At 44.3% G+C, this 20660-nt stretch overlaps 1 protein-coding gene across 1 annotated transcript in view; it reads left to right on the top strand.

Annotated features, from left to right (window-relative positions):
- FARP2 (FERM, ARH/RhoGEF and pleckstrin domain protein 2) overlaps positions 1-19076 on the top strand; it is a 95308-nt gene extending 76232 nt beyond the window's left edge. The window contains exons 19-28 of the mRNA XM_088479221.1: positions 988-1118; positions 1264-1332; positions 3707-3796; positions 4578-4598; positions 4808-4884; positions 6102-6196; positions 6879-6988; positions 8092-8199; positions 8740-8891; positions 18681-19076. Coding sequence (XP_088335347.1) covers positions 988-1118; positions 1264-1332; positions 3707-3796; positions 4578-4598; positions 4808-4884; positions 6102-6196; positions 6879-6988; positions 8092-8199; positions 8740-8891; positions 18681-18759 — 932 coding nt within the window. The 3' untranslated portion in view covers positions 18760-19076. The remainder of the gene's footprint in view (positions 1-987; positions 1119-1263; positions 1333-3706; positions 3797-4577; positions 4599-4807; positions 4885-6101; positions 6197-6878; positions 6989-8091; positions 8200-8739; positions 8892-18680) is intronic.
- The last annotated feature ends 1584 nt before the right edge of the window (positions 19077-20660 follow it).

The raw sequence follows: 20660 nt of genomic DNA, 5'->3' as shown, positions 1-20660 counted from the left end.
ATAGGGAAACCAGCCCTGATAGCAACTGGGCTGGTTGGAGGCATGGTGTGGGTGGACCCTATCTATGGTGCCACCAGCCAATACTGGCAATGGCCATTGCTGCTTGCTCCAAAATCAGGGGGGACATCATGTCAGTTTTCAACCTGATTTTGAGGAAACAAGCAATGGGCTGTAAGTGACATTTTTATACCTCTGACAGCTGATTGGTCAGTTAGGGGAAAAGTGTCCAGCCTTCCCCCCACACTGAAATGATAGTTGTCCAATGAGAAATCATATAGTTTTGGGCTGTTTTTCAGCATGTTTGGAGTAAACGGCAGATTATCGTTGGCTCCCATACACTACCTGATTATCGTTCCAACCAGCCAGTAGTTCTCTGATTGGAACAAAATCATTCTTTTGTATGGACTGCTTTAATTAGTTTTAGTTGCCTGCCACTAATTAGCTTACAATACCTCCCAACATTTATGTAAGCAAAATGGGACAAAGCCCAGCCATTAACGTGCCCACTTGTTACTGCATATTCTTTGTGACATCTTATAAATAAAAGTTAATAATGACTCTTCTCCGAAAAATGAATCACATTGTTCTCATAGTTGCATGTATTAATATAAGGAGCAGCAATATTGCATTCTCCATCAGTGCACTATAAAGCACCTATAGAACCATAGACCAGAACCTCTAAGTGGCTACATTATTTATGAAGGACTGCTTAGCTGCCATTGCCATGCAATATCTTATGAACAGGGCATTTTATACTGTCATTTGCTAAATAAACAAATCGTTGTCCTATTGGCAACATGTGAAGCCAAATTGAAAAGATTTCGAGCATCTCAGCCATTAGTGCATCGTTGCTTCAATTACAAGAGCTGCAAAAAGTATACAATGTTTACAAAAACTCTTCAGCTCAATGTAGCTTTGTGGAAGCCTTGGTGCAGTTGAATGACGTGTATCTATAGAGCTCTGAGGAAGACTCTATAACTGTTTTAGGGGCACTAGGAGAGGCCAGTGCAGTGAGTTCCCGGCTTCGGCATCGTCTGCTGCACCTGCAGAACTTACAGAGATTGGACCAGCTGGAGAGAGACTTGCTGGGAGGAGATCACCTTGCATCACCGGGCCGCGTGAGTACACCCTAATGTTTTATGCAGCATGTGGAGATGATACTTAGCGCTCAGCAATACAGGACAGAATAAAGGTTGGCATGAAAAGAAAACCAAGATACTGTAGTTTAAGTTAATATTACATTGTGGCGTCCCTCTCCTACAGGAGTTCATCCGAGAGGGCTGTCTGTACAAACTAACCAAGAGTGGCCTGCAGCAGCGCATGTTCTACCTTGTAAGTGTGCCTTATGTACTTTCAGTGGTTTAAGGGGGATTTATCATATGTTTAAAACTATATTGTAGTTATGCATGCTTTAGAATGTAAGCTCTCACGAGCAGGGCCCTCTTCCCTCACGTGCTTCTCCTTCACTTACTCCTACTTTTTTTTTCCTTCCAAATAATTTTTTATTGAAACACTGCACATATTCACATTCAAAAACTTCAAAAATAGCAGTACAGTGAGTATGATAACATATGGTATGCAATACAATTATATAGTATTATCATTGTACTCATAAGTTAGTTCACATTTGCTAAACAATTGCATTATTCTATCAAATGCATCATAGTTATTATTTTTAGAAAGGTACAATATGTTTTTTTTAACTGCAACCCAATACAGTTCTATAGGTAGTATTTAAAATTTTCAATATCCTAACAAATATAATCAATATCAAGTATTAGCTAAAAGGAAAGAAAAGTAAATAAAAAAACAATTCTCTCCTGTCCTACCCCCACACACACACACACACACACACACCCAGAAGGCTCCTCCCACATTCAATATATTTAGGGTCCCACAGAAGTGATATTTATTGGAGGGTTGTTTTCAATGGTCTGAAGTGTATACCATGAGGTATCTTTCACACTATTATAAATTTGACGTAGCATTTCTAGGAATAAAGTAGATATAAATGACTCCCATGAATTGAAACATTTTTCTACTTTAATTTCTTTTTCTAATACTACCTCTACCCAATCCATTTGAAAGACGTTAAATAATTTTGCCTTGAATAACGCAAAAGATGGGGCAGTAATCGAGATCCATTCCTGCAGTATTGCTTAAGTGCCTCCGCACTAGTTGCTAAAAGCAGTCTCCTACTCCACTTACTAGCCCTCGTGTCTGTAGGAATAATGCCAAAAATTGTCCACTCTGCTCTGAAAGGGACGTAGTTAAGTATAGATGATTCCGCATCTTGTAGCCAAAATCCTCTAACTATTGGGCACGACCAAAAACAATGATACAAGTCAGCGTTGTATTCTCCACACCTATAGCAGGAATTAGAAGTTGTACGTCCCATTAAGTCGCTTCTGTGTGGTCACATATAAGCTCTGTGGAAAATATTTAAGAACATCTCCACATAGATTGTTGTTGATAGAGATCTACAGGAATAGTTAAGGGCAGCCAGTAAATCCTCCGTCGTGTATGTAGGAAATTTCTGAACCCACTGTGAAAGTCCCCTAGTATTGGATGCATGATCCATAGTTGTTTTAAAATATTGATAATAATTAGAGATGGCTTTCACTTACTCCTACTTTAATTTACAACAGCACCTAACCCTTGGTTGCTGACACCATGCTGCTTATCTAAGTGTTATGCAGCAATGTATAAATCAGGTATTTGTCCTGCATTGTTTGTACTTTTAATAACTTTTTCTTGTGTGCTCATTTGTTTATGTACTTTGTAAGGCGCTGTGGAACCCTTGTGGCGCCATATAAATAAAGGATAATAATAAATGGTAAAACAGAGCATGTGAACAAACCGGTACCTAAATCACAGGTATATAATTAGGACAAACATTCACTTATTCTGATCTCCTCCATTTGGTCCCTGCTTGTCTTTGCTGAATGTTATTATGCACTGGTAAGGGTATAACTGTAATATTGCCAGTCGCAGCCAAAGAAAAAGGTGAAATGTATTGCATTGATCCTAAGTGTAACCCAGTTCCCAACAATGGTCTACATGAGTTTCGACATTCAGGCTTTCCAGCTGTTTTGCCAAGATCCTGTACTGGCAGCGCTCCCCTCAATCCTGCATGCCATCGCCAGCAGCCTGTAATTGGAGAATATGCTGCTTTGCTTGTCTGACATAAGACTAGATCTATAGGAGCAAGGAGAATGCGGCAGCCCTCATACGTTTCTGTGCTCCTGCTCACCCACTCAAGATCTGGAATTCTTTCCAAAGGAAGCAGCAATAATACGCTGCCCGTGGAAGCATGCAGGGGTGAGGGCGCAGGATGTCGAATGACCCACTCGAGAACTGGAATGTCAAACCCCAGGTAAATCTTTGGGGATCTGATGCCATCCTCTGATGGTGTTCGCCTGCTGAGCCCTGCTCCTTCCTATTGTAAGGAGATCTGGAGCGTGAATTAGAATCCATCCTGACCTTTTCGACTCCTCCAACCCGCACTGTGCGTGTGAATGATCTAATAAGTTTAACATTCAATAAGCGATACGTGAGATTTCCATATATTGCTAGAAACTGTAGAGAGCTGTCATAATCGGTAAGTAGACCATTAAAATAATCTATTGCTCAGGTAACATGAGTGTAGATTATTCATTATTTCGGGAAAAAACATTGTGCGACAAGCTGTTCATGATCTTTTCAGTTCTCAGATATGTTACTGTACACACGAAAGGGGTTGAGCTGCACAAACCAATTTCGAGTCCACGGGCGTCTTCCTCTACATGGGATGCTGGTAAGTAGGATAATGTGTCTATAGATCATGCATTCATTGTTACCCCCTGGCCTTAAGTAACTAGCAAAGCCAGAATAGTCCTAAGGTGATATGTGTACAGATGATGCCGTCTTGGCCACTTGAGTGATCATTTTATGCAGATAGACTGAAAATCTTGGTTGAAGTATGACTCACACTGGTTATGTAGCTGACTGACATAAGGAAGTACCATGCTGACATGTTGGTACCAGCTATGACTTCTGGCATTGAAACGCTTGCTATATAGAACATCACAATCTATAACCATTATAAACATTAGATCATAATCTGTGGGATTAATATATCTATGTGCATACAGCTAGCTGACAACAGACACTTAATAGAACTTACAACCAGTAAATCCTCACTATGATATGATAACCAGCATGACATAATCATTTAATAGTTTGTCTAGATCACAGGTTCTTAAACTCAGGTCCTCAGGACCTCAAACAGTGCATGTTTTCCAGGTCTCCTCACTGAATCACAAGTGAGATATTAGTTCCACCTGTGGAAAATGTGTCATTGAGTAATGAATACACCTGTGCACCTGCTGGGTGACCTGCAAAACGTGAACTGTGTGGGGTCCTGAGGACCGAGTTTGAGAACCACTGCTCTAGATCATTGATCACATACTTCAGCTGCTGATCATTTCTTGTGATATGTTCTAGTCCCCAGCATGTCCCCTTCTATCTGATATTTATTGCTACCTGCTGCGTGTATTGTAATGTTTCCTTCTTCTCTATACCTATCGCTATTTCAGCTGATGGTGCTGGATCCTCCAGTGAGTACCTGACACACAGAAATAAATGGGATTTTGGGCTTTGTGATATCGTTGTTCTTGTGTGTTTTACCTGGGATTGTGTTCTTCTCATGCCTGTGATGTCTGTGTTCTTGTGGGCCCCATCTAACGTCATATGCTGTATATTTGTGTCATCAGCATGTTACCCTTCATCCTTCATCTCTGTCTATCTGTGTGGTCACTGTCCACAGGCTGAGGACAGTCACAGTTCTGTCCCACATTGCTTTACTGTCTACACTGCACAGACAACAATAGGAGTGGCTGCCAGGTGAGCCGATGCCTCTATTAAGAGAATCATTTCTAGCTAGAAGTACAATATTCACATTTTCTCATGTATCTCCCTGCTTCTCTCAATGTGTGACCTCCCAAACTTGGTGACCTGTTTTTGGCAGACAGCCTGGCTCCGTTGCCTAACTGGCATCTTCAACGAGTGGTTACCAGATTAGGTGCTGGTGAGAATACCTCTAGATGCTTTTCATATTAATGCTGTATTCAGAGTTTCTCAGAGTTATGAACTACTGGTTTATATATACGCAGGCTGAACTGCAAAATCCCAGACTGAACTGCAAAAGTTCATCTCTTATTTAGAGGCTGCAGCACTGTGTAGGTATTTAGAGGCTGCAGCACTGCGTAGGTATTTAGAGGCTGCAGCACTGCGTAGGTATTTAGAGGCTGCAGCACTGCGTAGGTATTTAGAGGCTGCAGCACTGCGTTGGTATTTAGAGGCTGCAGCACTGCGTTGGTATTTAGAGGCTGCAGCACTGCGTAGGTATTTAGAGGCTGCAGCACTGCGTTGGTATTTAGAGGCTGCAGCACTGCGTTGGTATTTAGAGGCTGCAGCACTGCGTTGGTATTTAGAGGCTACAGCACTGCGTAGGTATTTAGAGGCTGCAGCACTGCGTTGGTATTTAGAGGCTGCAGCACTGCGTTTGTATTTAGAGGCTGCAGCTCTGTGTTGGTATTTAGAGGCTGCATAACTGCGTAGGTGTTTAGAGGCTGCAGCACTGTGTTGGTATTTAGAGGCGGTAGCACTGGCTAGGTACTTGGAGATGGCAGGACTGGCTGGGTACATAGAGGTAGCAGCCCTAGCTAGGTATTTAGAGGCGGTAGCACTGGCCAGGTACCAAGAGGCGGAAGTTCTGACTGGGTAGATAGAGACGGCAACACTGGCTAGATACTTAGAGGTGGCAATACTGAGAAACTGCAGCACTGGCTGGGTACTTAAAGATGGTAGCACTGGCACGGTACGGGCGATAGCATTTGGTGGGTGCAGCTGCTATGGGGTCCGTAGGTGAGGGTGGCAGAGCTGTGCAGATTTAATTCCTCCTCCCACTAAGGCTCCCACTCCGATTGTGTGACCATATAGAACTTTTTAGCTTTTGGCCAGTTACATGTCACATTACATACATCATATAAGTTTATGTACATCTGACTAACAATCCTTTGTGTCCTGTTTGCTATACTGGGGTAATGTGTCACTCTCAGCTCTCAGGTGGACATGAGGCGCTGGCTGGATGATCTGAATGCAGCTATTAGTCGGGCTCCAAGGTACAGCGAACTATCTGCCCTTTCACTACAGCGTGAGTATCATTCACCTCCTCTATAATATTACCACTCCATCTTCCAGTGACTCTGTCTCAGTATGAGGACATGGGATCTATAGTAAAGAAAATGATATATACAATACAGAAATCATTAACTGCTACACAGCATTTATTTACTTTGAAATGTAGCAAGAATTACATTTACACTAATGTCTTATGTAGTTATTATCTTGGTTCTGCACATTTTACGTGATAATAGGCCTGATTCAGAGATGTATGCAAACCCGATGGTTTGACATGCTGCCGCTGTTTGGAGGCAGAGCGGCGCTGCATGCGCCCCCAGGAAACTGAGGTGTGCCGATGTCAGCGCCTGCATCTTCTGACGCAGATTTACTATCCTCGCAAGTGGGCAGGAGTAAGCTTAGGCTTACTCAGATGGCCGATGCTGCAAACATTGCGACCGTCGTTGATCCGATCCTGCGTTTTGGGAGGCAGGCATCGGATCTGAGATGCCGGCTGGCGGTGTATTTTTCCTTCAGGCGCCTCCTGCACCATTAGCATATGTGCACACAGTTTGGGCGTAGCTGCTGAGTGCATAGCGTACATCTCTGAAGCAGTATCAAAGTATGATAGTAATGTCATCTTTATAGGCGTAACATTTAACAAGTGTTCCCTGGTTTGTTTGTTTTTTACCCATGCTGTGTCTGCCACTACTCAGAGCCAATGCTACAGTCTCCGGGACAGAACCATCGCCCAAACACGCTCAGTCATGTGTGCTGGTACCGAAACCAGAGTGTGTCTCTGAGTGATCACATCACCATGATGGAGGTAACCGTACACTCGCTAGAACACTCCTTTCTATCACTGTTTGATCTCCTAAAATTGCATTTATACAATCTATAGCTAACATGAATCGGGCCTGTTTGTCTCACAGGAAAACACAAATTGGACAATACCCATAGCTGGTACTTGTAGTTCCTCCCCAGACTTAGTAATGACCCTAATGCCATATAACTTATTTAATCTTTAATTATATCTCTATTAGATGTGTTATAATCAATGCCGAAAACTAAAGAAAGTAATTTAAGCTGCAAGGGATATGTGTGCTCATCTATTTCTATTCCTTTTAAGTAAAATTACTTGGCACAGAAAATAAAACAGGAACATCAAGGGTGGAGGAACTAATTATACAGTGCTGCCTCCTAGTGGTGACATAAAGCACGGTCTGTGTCTCTACTGCTGATGAACAATGGGATGTATATTCCTATCAACCTCTCCAATGAGAATAAATCAGACATGCAGAACAAATAGACGGAAGACATATAAGCCCTGAAGCAGAAAAAACAAGTGTCAGTGAGACACAAGGCAGGGCGACAATTACAGGATTAGGGCTGTGTTGGTTGATTTGTGGAGCACAGACCAGTACTAGCAGAGCACAGATAGGTGACAGCAAAATACATTGAGGCAGATATAACTGTAACATGGGATTCAGCTGAAGTGTGTGTGCGCATAAATATGGTCACGCACATTAAAATTTTTACTAAAGTTTGGGTTATAGAAGTAGAGATGTTGCCCATAACAACCAATCAGATTCTACGTATCATTTATCTAGCACCTTCCAGAAGATAATAGCTAGAATCTGATTGGTTGCTTTGGGCAACAATCTCCACTTTTATAAACCTGCACTTTAGTAAATATACCCCTAACTCCTATACATTTCTGACGTCACAGTGATCTGGATGACCACAAAGGCAAATAACAGTTATCAATGGTGTTCTTTATAATCAGAGTGATCCCATTTATATTGCCCTCCTACCCTGCTTGTTATACCACAGGATATTTAGCCTTTGTATGAATTGTTTATTAGCATAAGTTTTATTATTTATTAGAATTAGGTATTTTTTGTTATAAATCAAATTGGTTTCTCCTAGAATCAGCTCTCCGGATATTTACTCCGTAAGTTTAAGAACAGCAACGGCTGGCAGCGCCTATGGGTGATCTTCACCAATTTCTGCCTCTTCTTTTACAAAACACACCAGGTACAGTTGGATGACATTACTCCTCACAATGTGATCTAGTTACATTTCCAGGCAGAAAATGAGCGCGGCAGTTATGTAAATCACATGTAACATTGAAAGTAATAATCTGGAGACATTCTAATATTCTCAGCAGTCAGTTCATAGAACTCTACCTCCTAAAGCTGGGTACACATTTAGCGGTGTACCCAGCTGATATGCAACGGGGCCGATTGCGATATCGTCTTTGTGCAGCATGGCTGACTGGACTATGACGCAAGCGGCAGCACAAGCGCTCCTATTGGTGACCACACTGAGCTATGCGGCCGATATGACGTTCCGATTCAGCCGGAAATGACATATCGTGCCGACATAGTCTCGGTGTGTAGTGTACCCAGTTTTAGTGGACAGAAATATAATTGTTGTTTAGCAATCAAATAAGACTGTGTACTGCTATTTCCTTATTACATGGATGTATGCATGTCAAGATACCTTCCTGTCTTGTTATTAGGAAGTTTGTGCATGTGTAGATATGAGTAGGGTTAAGGCTGTCCGTATTCACAGGAAGATGCCCCGCTCGCCTCTCTGCCCTTACTTGGATATACAGTAAGCATCCCATCCTATTTGGATCCTGTCAGCTGTCGTCACGTCTTCAAACTGCACTTTAAGTCACATGTATACTTCTTCAGAGCAGACAGCGAGTATACCTGGAGGAGGTATGTACTTGTGTACATTTTGTGCAGATTTTACTATAGTGCACAATTGATATTAAGAAAAAAAATTTAAACTGCAAATCTCTATAAAAAAAATGATGGTAATGGCTGTAGAAGTAACCTTGTGCTTAAATCTTAATAAAATCAAACTCAGCTCCTCTGTATCTCCATCCTGCATCGGTAAGCAGTTGTTTCTGAGTGCTCACCTGGAGAAAGTGAGAGAGTCTGTTATACTGCTCGTTTCAATTCACAGCTGTTTCGGTCATCTAGATTGGACGGTCTCCAGCAGCGTATTTATAATGGGTGCAGGTTGTGCGGTGCACACGGGCCCCTGGGTTCAGGGAGGGTCGCACCGCACAACCTGCACCCTTAAGCTGGCCACACACTAGACCAACTTACATCCAACCAGCCAACTTGTTGATTGGTTGGAATGAAAATCTGGTAACGTATGGAGTAAATAATGATCAGCAATTTGCTCCTAAATGCCAGAAAACAGATGAAAATGGTAATTCAAACAAGTTTGTTAAATGTTTGATCTAAACTATTTGTTCAAACAACAGTTTTGGTCCATTTTCCAGTGTTTGGGAGCAAATTGCTGATTGTATTCCTTACCAGATTTTCATTCCAACCAATCAACTAGTTGGCTGGTTGGACATATAATCTTTAGATGTGTGGCCAGCTTTACTTTTTATTGTATACTTACCTCTCTGAAGCTACATAAAAAGCCTGGAAAATGGCCATTTCCCTGGCATTTGGCGCATGCGCAGTAGGAAATCACCGGGAAAATGGCTGCTGCATCATTTACCCTGTGACTTGCGCATGCGCAGTAGACTCCGGGCACACTCTAGCTGTCAATTCGCTGACAGCAGCCGGGAAGAGAGGAGGAGGCCCCGGACAGGGAGTGAACACAGGCCCCCTCCTCTCTTATTACACCACTGACTGTCTCGCTAGTTTGTCTGCTTCTTCCTGCTACAACCCACTCCCCACATTGGACAGTCCATAGGGGAAAATTGGATTTTGTACTCACCGTAAAATCTCTCCCTTGTAGTCCATCTGGGGGACACTGCAGTCTTACATATGAGGTTAGAGTAGGGGTGGGCAATAAGTGGCCCCCCAGATGTTGTAAAATTACACATCCCAGCATGCCCTGCCATGTTTTGCTATTTGGTCATGCTAGAAATGTTGCAATGCATGCTGGGATTTGTAGTTCATCAACAGCTGGAGGGCCGCTTATTGCCCACCCCTGGTCTAGAGTGTGTGGCAGTAGGAGTTTGGCACTAACTAGTTAAAAGAAATCTATGCCCCCTCTAACCCCTCCCACCTCCACCAGATCCTCAGTTTATTTGTTTAGCAAAGCGGTATGGCGGAAGAACATAAAACTACAACATAACATTGTCCTGTAACAACAACAGAACACAATAGGGAGGAGGTGCAGTGTCCCCCAGCTGGAGTACAAGGAAGGGATTTTACAGGGAAAACAAAATCCAATTTCTTCTTGCATCCCTCTGGGGGGGACACTGAAATACTTACATGTGGGATTTCTCAAAGCAAGCAAGCTAACGGGCGGGTACTGTCCGGTAAAGCCACACTTAGGAGTAATTTTACTAAAGTGAGTTTTTAGAAGTGAGTTTTAAAAGAGATGTTGCCCATGGCAACCAATTCTTTAACTAGCACCTTCTATAAAGGTAATAGCTAGAATCTGATTGGTTGCTATGGGCAACATCTCTTCTAAAACGCACTTCTAAAAACTCTCACTTTAGTAAATTTACAGCTTAGAACTTTACACCCCAAACTGGTGTCTCCAGTACCAAATGTATGGAAAAGGTATAATTTTGTTAAGGTGTGCATAGAGGACCAGGATGCTGCGCTGCACAGCTGTTCCACTGAGGTTCCATGGCAAACCGCCCAAAAAGCCCCAACAACACGAGTTGGATGAGCCTGAAGAGCAGCAGGCACATTTAAGAACAAATAGGTTTGTCTGATGGCAGAGGTGACCTACCGAGCAATTGTACTCTTTGAAAACTGCCAACCTCGTTTTGAGCTTCAACCAACACCAAACGGAAGTGTGTACTCCTAGCAGAAGACGTGCGGTCCAGATATATCCGAAGAGAATGGACCACATCCAACAGTATAAAGGAGGAAGAGCTGGCAGATGAAGAAACTTGCAGGAAGAACAACGTCCTGGTTGAGATGGAAGTTAGACACAACTGCAGGTAGAAATGAAGGGTTGGTCTGCAAAACTATACCATCCAAATGGAAAATGATCAGGGGAGGTTTGCAGGACAGAGCAGCCAATTCAGAGACACATCTGGCAGATGAAATATAACCTTCGAGGTGAGGTACCTCAATTCCACCAACTCAAGAGATTCGAATGGTGCCTTCTGGAGAGCTCCAACACAAAGTTCAAATACCACGAAGGGACAGGTGGGTACATACGGTGGCTGAATATGAAGGATACCCTGAAGGAAAATCTGAATCTTAAGAATGGTGGCCAAATGTTTCTGGAACAGGATAGACAAGGCTGAAACATGCCATTCATGGAAGAAAGGCGAAGGCCTGGGTCAAACCATTCTGAAGAAAGGATAAGAGAGGAGGTAAATAGAAGGCAGCAGCCGAGAGACCCTGACGCTCACACCAGGAGATGTATAGCTTCCAGACTCTGAAAAATTCTGGAAATAACCAGCTAATGTGCCTGAATCTGGACCACTTGCTGCGAGAATCCCTGAGCCCTCAAGATCTGAGCCTCAAGAACCATGTTGTCAAAGCCAGCTGATAGAAAACCTGGGTGCAGACATGGCCCTTGACAATACTCTGAAGAAGAGTATTCCACTGTCGACAAGGCTACCGAACTCTGGGCAGCATGGACAGAGGTGGAAACAGATATTCCAGTTGAACGTTCCAAGGAGCAGTCATGGCATCCACGAAGGCTGCTTGAGGGTCCCTTGACACCTCCATTGCGAGGAAGTTTCCTGTTCAAACGGGAGACCATGACTATGTCGGGCCGGTCCCAAATGTTCATGATCTCCTGAAACACCTTCTGGTTAAGTACCCATTCTTCAGGATGAAAGGTGTGGCAACTTAGAAAGTCTGCCTCCAAGTTTTCCACTCCTGGAATGTAGATAGCCGATGACAGAAACACAGATTTCTGCCCAATGAAGTATGCAAGACACTTCCCTCATGGCCTGAAGACTTTGATCTTCGCCCTGCTTGTTTATGTATGCCATGGCTGTGACATTGCTGTGTCCTGGACCAGGGTGTTCCTGAATGATGGATAGAACGGACTCTGAGGTGGAGCAAAGACCCTGAAAGTGCTGGTCCAAAATGACTGCTCCCCAACCCAATAGGCTGGCATGCGTCGAAAAGGGGACCCACTGGTCAGATTTGTAGTATGGAGCTACCACAGAAGTGACTGACGTGTCTGCAGGGACAGCCAGAAATGCTGTCTGTCCAGATGGGAACCCATCCTGGACCAATGGTGTACAATCTGGAGCTTGAGCGTCCGGCATGAAATCTGAAGAATGAAACTGCCTCGAAGACAGCCATCATCTTCCCCAGCAGTTGCATACACAGGAAAACCAACACCTGATTCAATTGCAGAAGAGATTGCACCATGGACTGGAGGTCCCAAATCTTCTGTGGGGGGAGAAAGACCCATTGACCCTGGGTGTCGATAAGAAAACCCAAGAACGCCATCCTTTGAGATGGGAGGAGATTTGACTTGAGAAAATTCACAATCCAGCCGTGAGCCTGTAGAGTGTACACTGCTATCTGCAGATATTGACGCAGAAGTATCTCTGATGGAGCCTTGAGTAACAGGTCGTCCAAATATGGAATTATGGAGATCCCTGCGCGTCCTAGCAAAGAAATCATATGGGCCATGACTTTTGTGAACAGCATGGGAGCCGTGGATAGACCGAAGGGCTGGGCCTGATAATGGAGATCCCCTACCGTAAAGCGGATTAGATCATGATGACCCTTCCAGATTGGAATATTGAGATAAGCATCTTTGATGTCTATAGATGCCAAGAACTCCCCAGAGCAACGACTACATTTTAGTTTTTTTCCAGAAAGAGTTAAGGATTCAACAACTTCAGATTCAGAATCGGCAAGAAGTAGCCATTCGGCTTGTCCACCAGAAACATACGTTATAGTAGACTTACCATTGATAACTCTTTTTCTTCGAGGTCCATAGGGTCTGAAAAACTCCCGGGTGGAGAGACCACTCTCCGGCGGGGAGAGTCCTAACGACTCGTCCCAAATGAGGACACCCGGGAAGAATATTGCAGAGATCGCCAGAAGCTGACGTTCTGCTCAAATCAGATTGTTTGTCACTTCCCTCATGGCCGCATGACTTTGCGCATGCCTCCTTGTTGATTGAGATAGGCTACTGTGGTCGCGTTGTCGGACTGGAACTGGACCGGCCTGTCCTGGAGCAGGTCCTGTGCCATGATACTGTAAGTGCTTTGTATACTGCTCGAAGCTCCAGAATGTTTATGGGCAGATGACTTTCCTGACTTGTCTATCTTCCCTGAAAGATGTGAGGACCTGTCACTGCCCCCCATCCGCGAAGACTGGCGTGGTGAGAAGTACCCAATATGGAATCCAGAATGGACGACCTTTGTCCAAATGATCTTTTTGTAGCCACCACGAGAGAGAGAGAGAGAGAGAGAGAGACTAACCTCTGGAGTAAGAGGGATTCTCTGGAACCTTATTAGATGATATTGTCCGTTCCACCTGGAGAGAATCAATTTTTGCAGAGGCCTGGAATGGAACTGAGCTTATCCCACCATGTCGAAGGTGGATACCATTGACCCCAGGGCCTGCATCGCTGATAGAATGGATACCCTTCTCTTGCATATTTACAATGATAGGGCCACAACCTTGTCCTCTGGAAGTAATACCCTTTGTGCCTGAGAATCCAGAAGTGCCCCCAGCTGTACCATCTGCTGTGTTGGAAAAAGAGAGGATTTATTCCAATTGATTATCCAGCCGCGCTTCTGTAGGCAGGCAATGGTCAGTTGAAGATGGTGTTGTAAAACAGCTGGAGACTGTGCCAATATCAGAAGGTCGCCCGGATATGGTAGTATGCTGATTCCCTGATGCCTGAGATAGACCGTCATAACCACCATTATTTTGGTACAGACCCGAGGGGCCGTTGATAGACCAAAGGGTAGTGCCTCAAATTGGTAATGTTGTTGCAGGACCGAAAACCGTAAAAATTGTTGGTGGGATGGCATAATAGGCACTTGCAGACACACATCCTGAATGTCCAGGGAAACCATAAAATCCCCCCAGGCTCCATTGCCAAAATAATTGACCGAAGAGTTTCCATACGGAATTTGGGTACAAGGATAAACTTATCGAGGGTTTTTAGATTTAGAATAGGGCGATGAGACCCATTCGTTTCTGAACCAAAACTAGATTGGAATAATAACCTTGCTGAAACACAGGAACTGGGGAGTAAATTGCCAGTAATCCGCAAATTGAAGTCGGCTTCCCACCCTGAGATCCCCAGGAGGAAGCCTTCCCCGTCAGGCAGAAGATATGTCGACTAGCTTAGAAGCTGTATGTCTGGCTGGCCCAGACCTCTTAGTTTGTCACCTGGTTGTCCTGCGAAAACTAGACTGCCTAGAAGAAGACTTCTCCTTTGCTCATTCCTGGAGATGAAAGGACTGAAAAGAAAACTGCCTAGACTTTAATGTAGCCGTAGATGGCAGACCTGCAGATTTTGAAGCTGCCAGAGTAGATATTATCTTATCTAACTCTGCCTCAAAAAGTATAATTCCATAGAAAGGTAAGGATTCCAGAGCCGCCTTTGACCTTGTATCAGCTTTCCAGGACCTTTACCAAAGGACCTACAAGCCACCATTGAGGCTGCTGATGCTTTAGAAGCTAAGAGTCCCACATCTATTGCAGCTCCTCTCAAATAGGAGGCTGCTTCCCGTATATGGGAGATATATGTGAGCTGTTATCTGGTAGAGAATCCTCCAATGCCCCCATCCATTCTTCAACCGCTTTGGCTACCCAAACCCCAGCCATAGCTGGACGAGTAACGGCTCCAGATGACGAAAATATTGCCTTAAGATATGTTTCAATTTTCCGATCTGTATTATCCTTAAGAGAAGATGCTGACGGAATAGGCAACGTAGCATTCCTGAATAAGGGTATCACATGAGAATCCACAGTAAGAGGGATTTCCCACAAAGTACATTCAGAAGCTGGAAAAGGATACAACAATGCTAATCTTTTAGTAATATAAAACCGTTTTATCCGGGTTACTAAATGCCTCTTCCATAAGTTCAGTGAGCTGCTCGGATCTAGGAAACTCAGCTTTTACCACACCTTCTGGTATTTAAACACTAAAGCCTTCTTAGTAGGAGCTGGTTCATCATCTTGTAAATCTAGGATTGATTTGACCGCCCTCACCAAAGAAGGAACATCCACTGTAGAAGGATGGTCGTCCTCTGCCGAGCTAGACCCTGAAGAACCCTGCACATCATCTGATTTCTCTGATGATGCGTCTGAATCCACATGCTGAACAGACCAATAAAAGAAAACTTCCGTTTAGGCATCTTAGTGACTACCAGTCTGCTCGCAACAGCTGACTGACTTGAGTGGGCATAAGCATCCATCCAGAAAGGATGTATCGGAAGCTCAAACATTGCATGCTGTGGGTACCTCATACAAGGAGGCAGCGTGGGAGTAGCTATGCAATCCACAAACTGCTTCATAACCTGAGACAAGGAGGACACCCAAGATGGCTCCTGTACAGGGACTGGTATACTGGACTGGACTGGTGAGGTGGTTCTTTATAACAGACAGCACACAAACCATCCTTAAAAAGTCCTGAGAGGACAAACCTGCCATACAGGATTTACGTGAAACCAGCACAGGGGCCTCCCCCTCCTGAATCACTTTTATTTTTTGACCTATCTATTATAAAAGGTAACAATGCAATGTGACAACCTTCACAAATAACAAGTAAATGTGAAGAATAAAGAAAAACCCCACGCACCTGCAACAGAGGGATAAGGAGAAAAACAGTGATAGTTATAACTGACAGTCAGAAATAAAAGCCAGTATCAACACAGCAGCTAGCAAACAGTCACATACAATGCATATGCTATTTAGTTTCAATGGGCACTGAATCAACTACTCAAAACATGATGCTTGGTAGGATATAGAGCACTATATACCTGGCCCAAGGGGGATGTATACAGGGAGACTGAAAAAACCTCCTGAGACCAACAGCACACAAATAGTGGACTGTGAGAGTCTCATATACGGGTAGGAGGAGCGACCCAGACACACGAAAACCTTTGAAGGAATTGTGTCTGGGTCAGGGGAGGAGCTGCCGGAGGAGAGCCTACCTCCCCTAAGCTGCATCAACCAGCCGGGTACGCTGGTCTCATGGCCCCCAGACGTCAGAAGATAAGGCCCCAGTGCTCTAGTGGGGACGCGGACGCTCCGGACCATCTAAAAGTGGCTATAGAACTGACGAGCCAAGCACTAGCCAGCACAGACCGAAGGGAGGCCCCTGTAAGGGTGAACACAGATTTCAACACCGCCTCTCTTTGCCTATCTGTGTGATCCTTTAAAGTTACAGAGTGCACTGTAGGGATAACTGTGGCCTTAGCCAGCCTAGCAATATGTGCATACGCCCAAGGTGGGACCTCTTAAGGTTAAGTGTTCTTGTCCAGCAAAGGATAAAAGGTACCTAACATTTTTAGAGGCCTGAAATATAGCATTTGCCTTTAGCCAGGCCGCCTTTAACAGTACTCAAATGTGCGTAAAGCTGGAAAAACTGACACCTGTTTCTTCTTCTTATGTTTAAAGAAGGAAACAGAATTTTCCTCAGAAACGTCACTGTCTTGTATCTGCAGGGACTGACTGGCCAACTAGATGGCAGACACCCGAACTAGCAGGGGCATCCTCCTCCAAACCTGAGGCATCTTCCCAATCAGGATCCACGTCCCTCTCTTCAGGAAAGGAGCCCGTACAGTCAGAATCCCCAGGAAAACTAACTGTAGGCTGTAACGGCCTCTTTTTTGTAACCGTGGCCCTTGCAGATGCTGCCATCTTATTATGCAGATTTAGTCATCGCAGACATATTACGGACCAATGGTGGCTCATCTGAAGTATCAAGTAGAACTGAGCACAAGGAAGAGGGTCACTCCCCTGGGACTGTTGCTCTGCAATAGCGTCCGCATTGGACCTAGCCCAGTCCAGGATCAATGACATGTCCACTGCTGGTCCACGGCATCACATGATGCGCAGAGTACCTGATTACATGCTACACTTAGGCAATTTTCCTGCTGTTATTCTAGCACAGAATTAAACAGAAAAACAACTGACCACCTACCTAAATCCATATTTAAGGAACAGTGCAGGAAGGCTATCTGTGATCAAGTCAGCGCCGGCATGACCATTTAGCAGAGTACGCTGGCATGTAGAGCGCCAGGCTCTCTGCACGGCGCAGAGTAGAAATTCCCGCCCACCCGCCTTGTCTCCGTCTCGCACTGAGGTAAGGGGAGAGAAAGGCGGAGGGAGGCGCATGAGAAATGTGTAGCTTCCCAACTGTAATCAGGTCTGTGCGCCCCTGGATCAAGTAACAGTCTGCTTAAAACCTTAAACTGAGGAATAGTACAGGATGGTTTTGTTAGACAATAGTGAGCAGGAGCAAAAGAAAAAAAATGTTTTTTTTGCAAATCTTAGCCTAACAAAATGTGACCTGGTTAATCCCACATATTGCTGATCTCTGCCACCGCAGATGTATGAAGAACAACAGAACTTGGAATGAAAAAAGTTGCTGATGCTACATTTATAGCACTTCGTATACAGATTCAGAGACTCAGTCGCACACAGATATACAAGTGTCACATATCAAATCAGCACAGACCTGCTGGTGCATCCAAGTCTCATCGCATTGAGACTTATTCAGTTACAGGTGAAAAGACGTTTTTGCCTGTTTTTTTTAGATGTTTTTGCCTGAAAACTTATCTCCAAATTCAATTCCAGGTGGTTTGCGCCTATGCGGAATCTCAATGCATAGAAATAGGAGAAAAAGTCATTTTTGGGGTGACAAATGTAAAAAGTGAGGAGACAAGTATAAAAAACTAGCGAAATAGGGTTCTTGGGGTGCTGTAAGGAGGGGCAAAGTGTTTAAGTTTTTTTTAAAAGTTCACTTTAGAGACCTAAAAATATGCTAGCACCCATTTTCAAGTACCCCAAATTTGACTGGACTACTTATTTTTATTTTTTTTAAACTGCTTTATTCCATTCTTCACCACTTTTCCATAGAATAGAAAAGCAATTAACACCACTTAAGTCCCCCTAAATAGTTCTATTAGGAAAAGATTTCCTATGTCAGCCCATCTTTTCCTGGGGTACAGTGTGATTCCCCCATTCCTCCTGCACTTTCCGCCGATTCCCGTTTTCGTCTATTTCCGGATTGAATTGGAAAGCGGGGACGCGCATGGAGAGATTCCACCTCTGAAGGAGGCGGAAAGTCGGACAGGTGAACCCTTTCCAACTTTCCGCGTCTAATTGAATACAGGCCTTAGACTTAGTTTCGGCAAGAAAGGCACCCGGCGGTGCAGAGTCTCACGGGACCTTTCGCGCTGAGAAGAGCTATTTCGAACGACTGCAGCAAAGATGCGTAAGGACACGTCTGTAGTAAGCCAAGGCCTACTAATACATTGGTTTTTACTTTCAATGCCAGTCTTTAATTTTGGCCATCGTGTACAGAGTTACAATAGCAGCTTATGCCTTATCTCTATGCTGTCCCTTCAGGTGGATGGAAGTGATTAGACGTGGTGTGAGTTCTCCTGGGAAAATTGGACACTTGGCAGAGGACGGAGGCATCTGTTGATTGACCACTATCAAAATAATTTTGAGAAGAACACACACAGGCAATTTCATGATGATACATGTCACGTGTGTGGCTCCCTGAGGCCAATTATAGGGATGTCAGCTCTGTGAATGCAGCGGTTTCCATGTCTGGTATATTCCTGTCATTGTTCAGTTATACTTCACCCCTATCCTATAACCATCTCCCTACACAATACATGGAGATAAGGAAGGACTGTGGTGGTCTCGGGGACAGTGTAACATGAGGGAAAACCATCGGACAAGCAATGCAACATTTCACCGCCTCCAGCCTCTAATCCAGGGATGGGCAATGACTAGACCTCCAGCTGCTGTTGAACTAAAGATCCCAGCATGTCCTTCCACAACTTTAGCATGCTCGTATAGCAAAACTGTGGCAGGGCATGCTAGGATGTGTAGTCCCACAGCAGCTAGAGGGCCGCTTATTGCCCACCCCTGCTCTAAGCAATGAGAAACATTGCCAATGGGACCAAGTCTCATCCATTGGGAATTTAAGAACACACTTTGCAGATCTAGAGTGCTGCTAATACAAAGAGCCTTTCTATACTTTCAAACTGCACAGTACACTACACAGAGGCAGCAGTTTTGTGGGCTCTGACCATATAGGAATGCAGCTCATCATAAGGAGCCTCACAGACACAAAATGCCTGAGTGACATAGTTGTGACTAGTGAACTGATAGGCTGCACGGTCATAAATGTATCTTCAGCCCACAAAATGGCTGCCTCCACTGTATATAGGTGACTCTGTACTTTCATTTTCACCTGTTGGCAAAGCAATTGCCTCTTACAGAAATGTCAGCTCTGTCCTTGTTCTGTATTGTAGTTGGCTCTCCTGCAAAATAACAAAGAAGATGGTGATTGCACCACCACGCTATAGACACGATAGGAATTGTGCCACCACGCTATAGACACGATAGGAATTGTGCCACTATGCTATAGACACGATGGTGATTGCACCACAACGCTATAGACACAGGATAGCGAGGGAAGTCAGGCTTCTTTGCAGCCTAGAAGATATTCCCTTTAAAAATAGTTTGCTGTCTATGGGGTCTATTTACTAAGCAATGTTGGGAGAAGTGAATAGTGAAAAGTGATAAGGTGCCAGCCAATCAGCTCCTAACTGCCATCTCACAGGCTGTGTTTGAAAAATGACAGTTGGGAGCTGATTGGCTGGTGGTTTATCACTTTTCACTTCTCCTAACACTGCTTAGTAAATAGACCCCCTATATATCAAAGAACATTTTACATCAAATAATTCAGAAAAATATGAGATATGGTAAGAACTTACCCTTGTTATCTCTATTTCTACGAAGTCCATAGGGTTCCACAGGATACCTTGGGTATAGGTGATGACGTCAGTCTTCAGGCACCACAGAGTTAAAGTTTTCAGCCTACCAGGATGCATCTGGGTCCCTCTCCTATACCCCGCTCCCGGGCCAAGGCATCTCAGTTACGTCACAAGCCATAGGCCGGAGGAGGAGAAGAAAGAGAGAGAAGAAAAAATCTGGACACTCACAAGAATCACATTCTCACCATAGGGAGACGGAAAAACCGGTGACCAGAATAAAGCCCATCTGCAGTACAGGTGCGACAGGGCGGGAGTCCTGTGGAACCCTATGGACTTCGTAGAAATAGAGATAACAAGGGTAAGTTCTTACCATATCTCATATTTTCTACTTCAGGGTCCATAGGGTATCCACAGGATACCTTGGGGATGTCCCAAAGCAGTATCCTTTAAGGGTGGGGACGCTCCTGTGCTGAGAGGAGAATCCGCCGCCCGAAGGAAGCATCCTGAGAGGCAAAGATGTCAAAAGCGTAATACCTCACAAAGGTATAGACAGAAGACTACGTAGCAGCCTTGCAGATCTGAACTGCAGAGGCAC

Source organism: Taudactylus pleione, unplaced genomic scaffold (genome assembly GCF_031769625.1).
Source record: "Taudactylus pleione unplaced genomic scaffold, aTauple2 ptg000229l, whole genome shotgun sequence".
Classification (NCBI taxonomy): domain Eukaryota; kingdom Metazoa; phylum Chordata; class Amphibia; order Anura; family Myobatrachidae; genus Taudactylus; species Taudactylus pleione.
The sequence above is the reverse complement of the archived record's forward strand: the minus strand, read 5'-3'. Positions and strand labels throughout refer to the sequence as shown.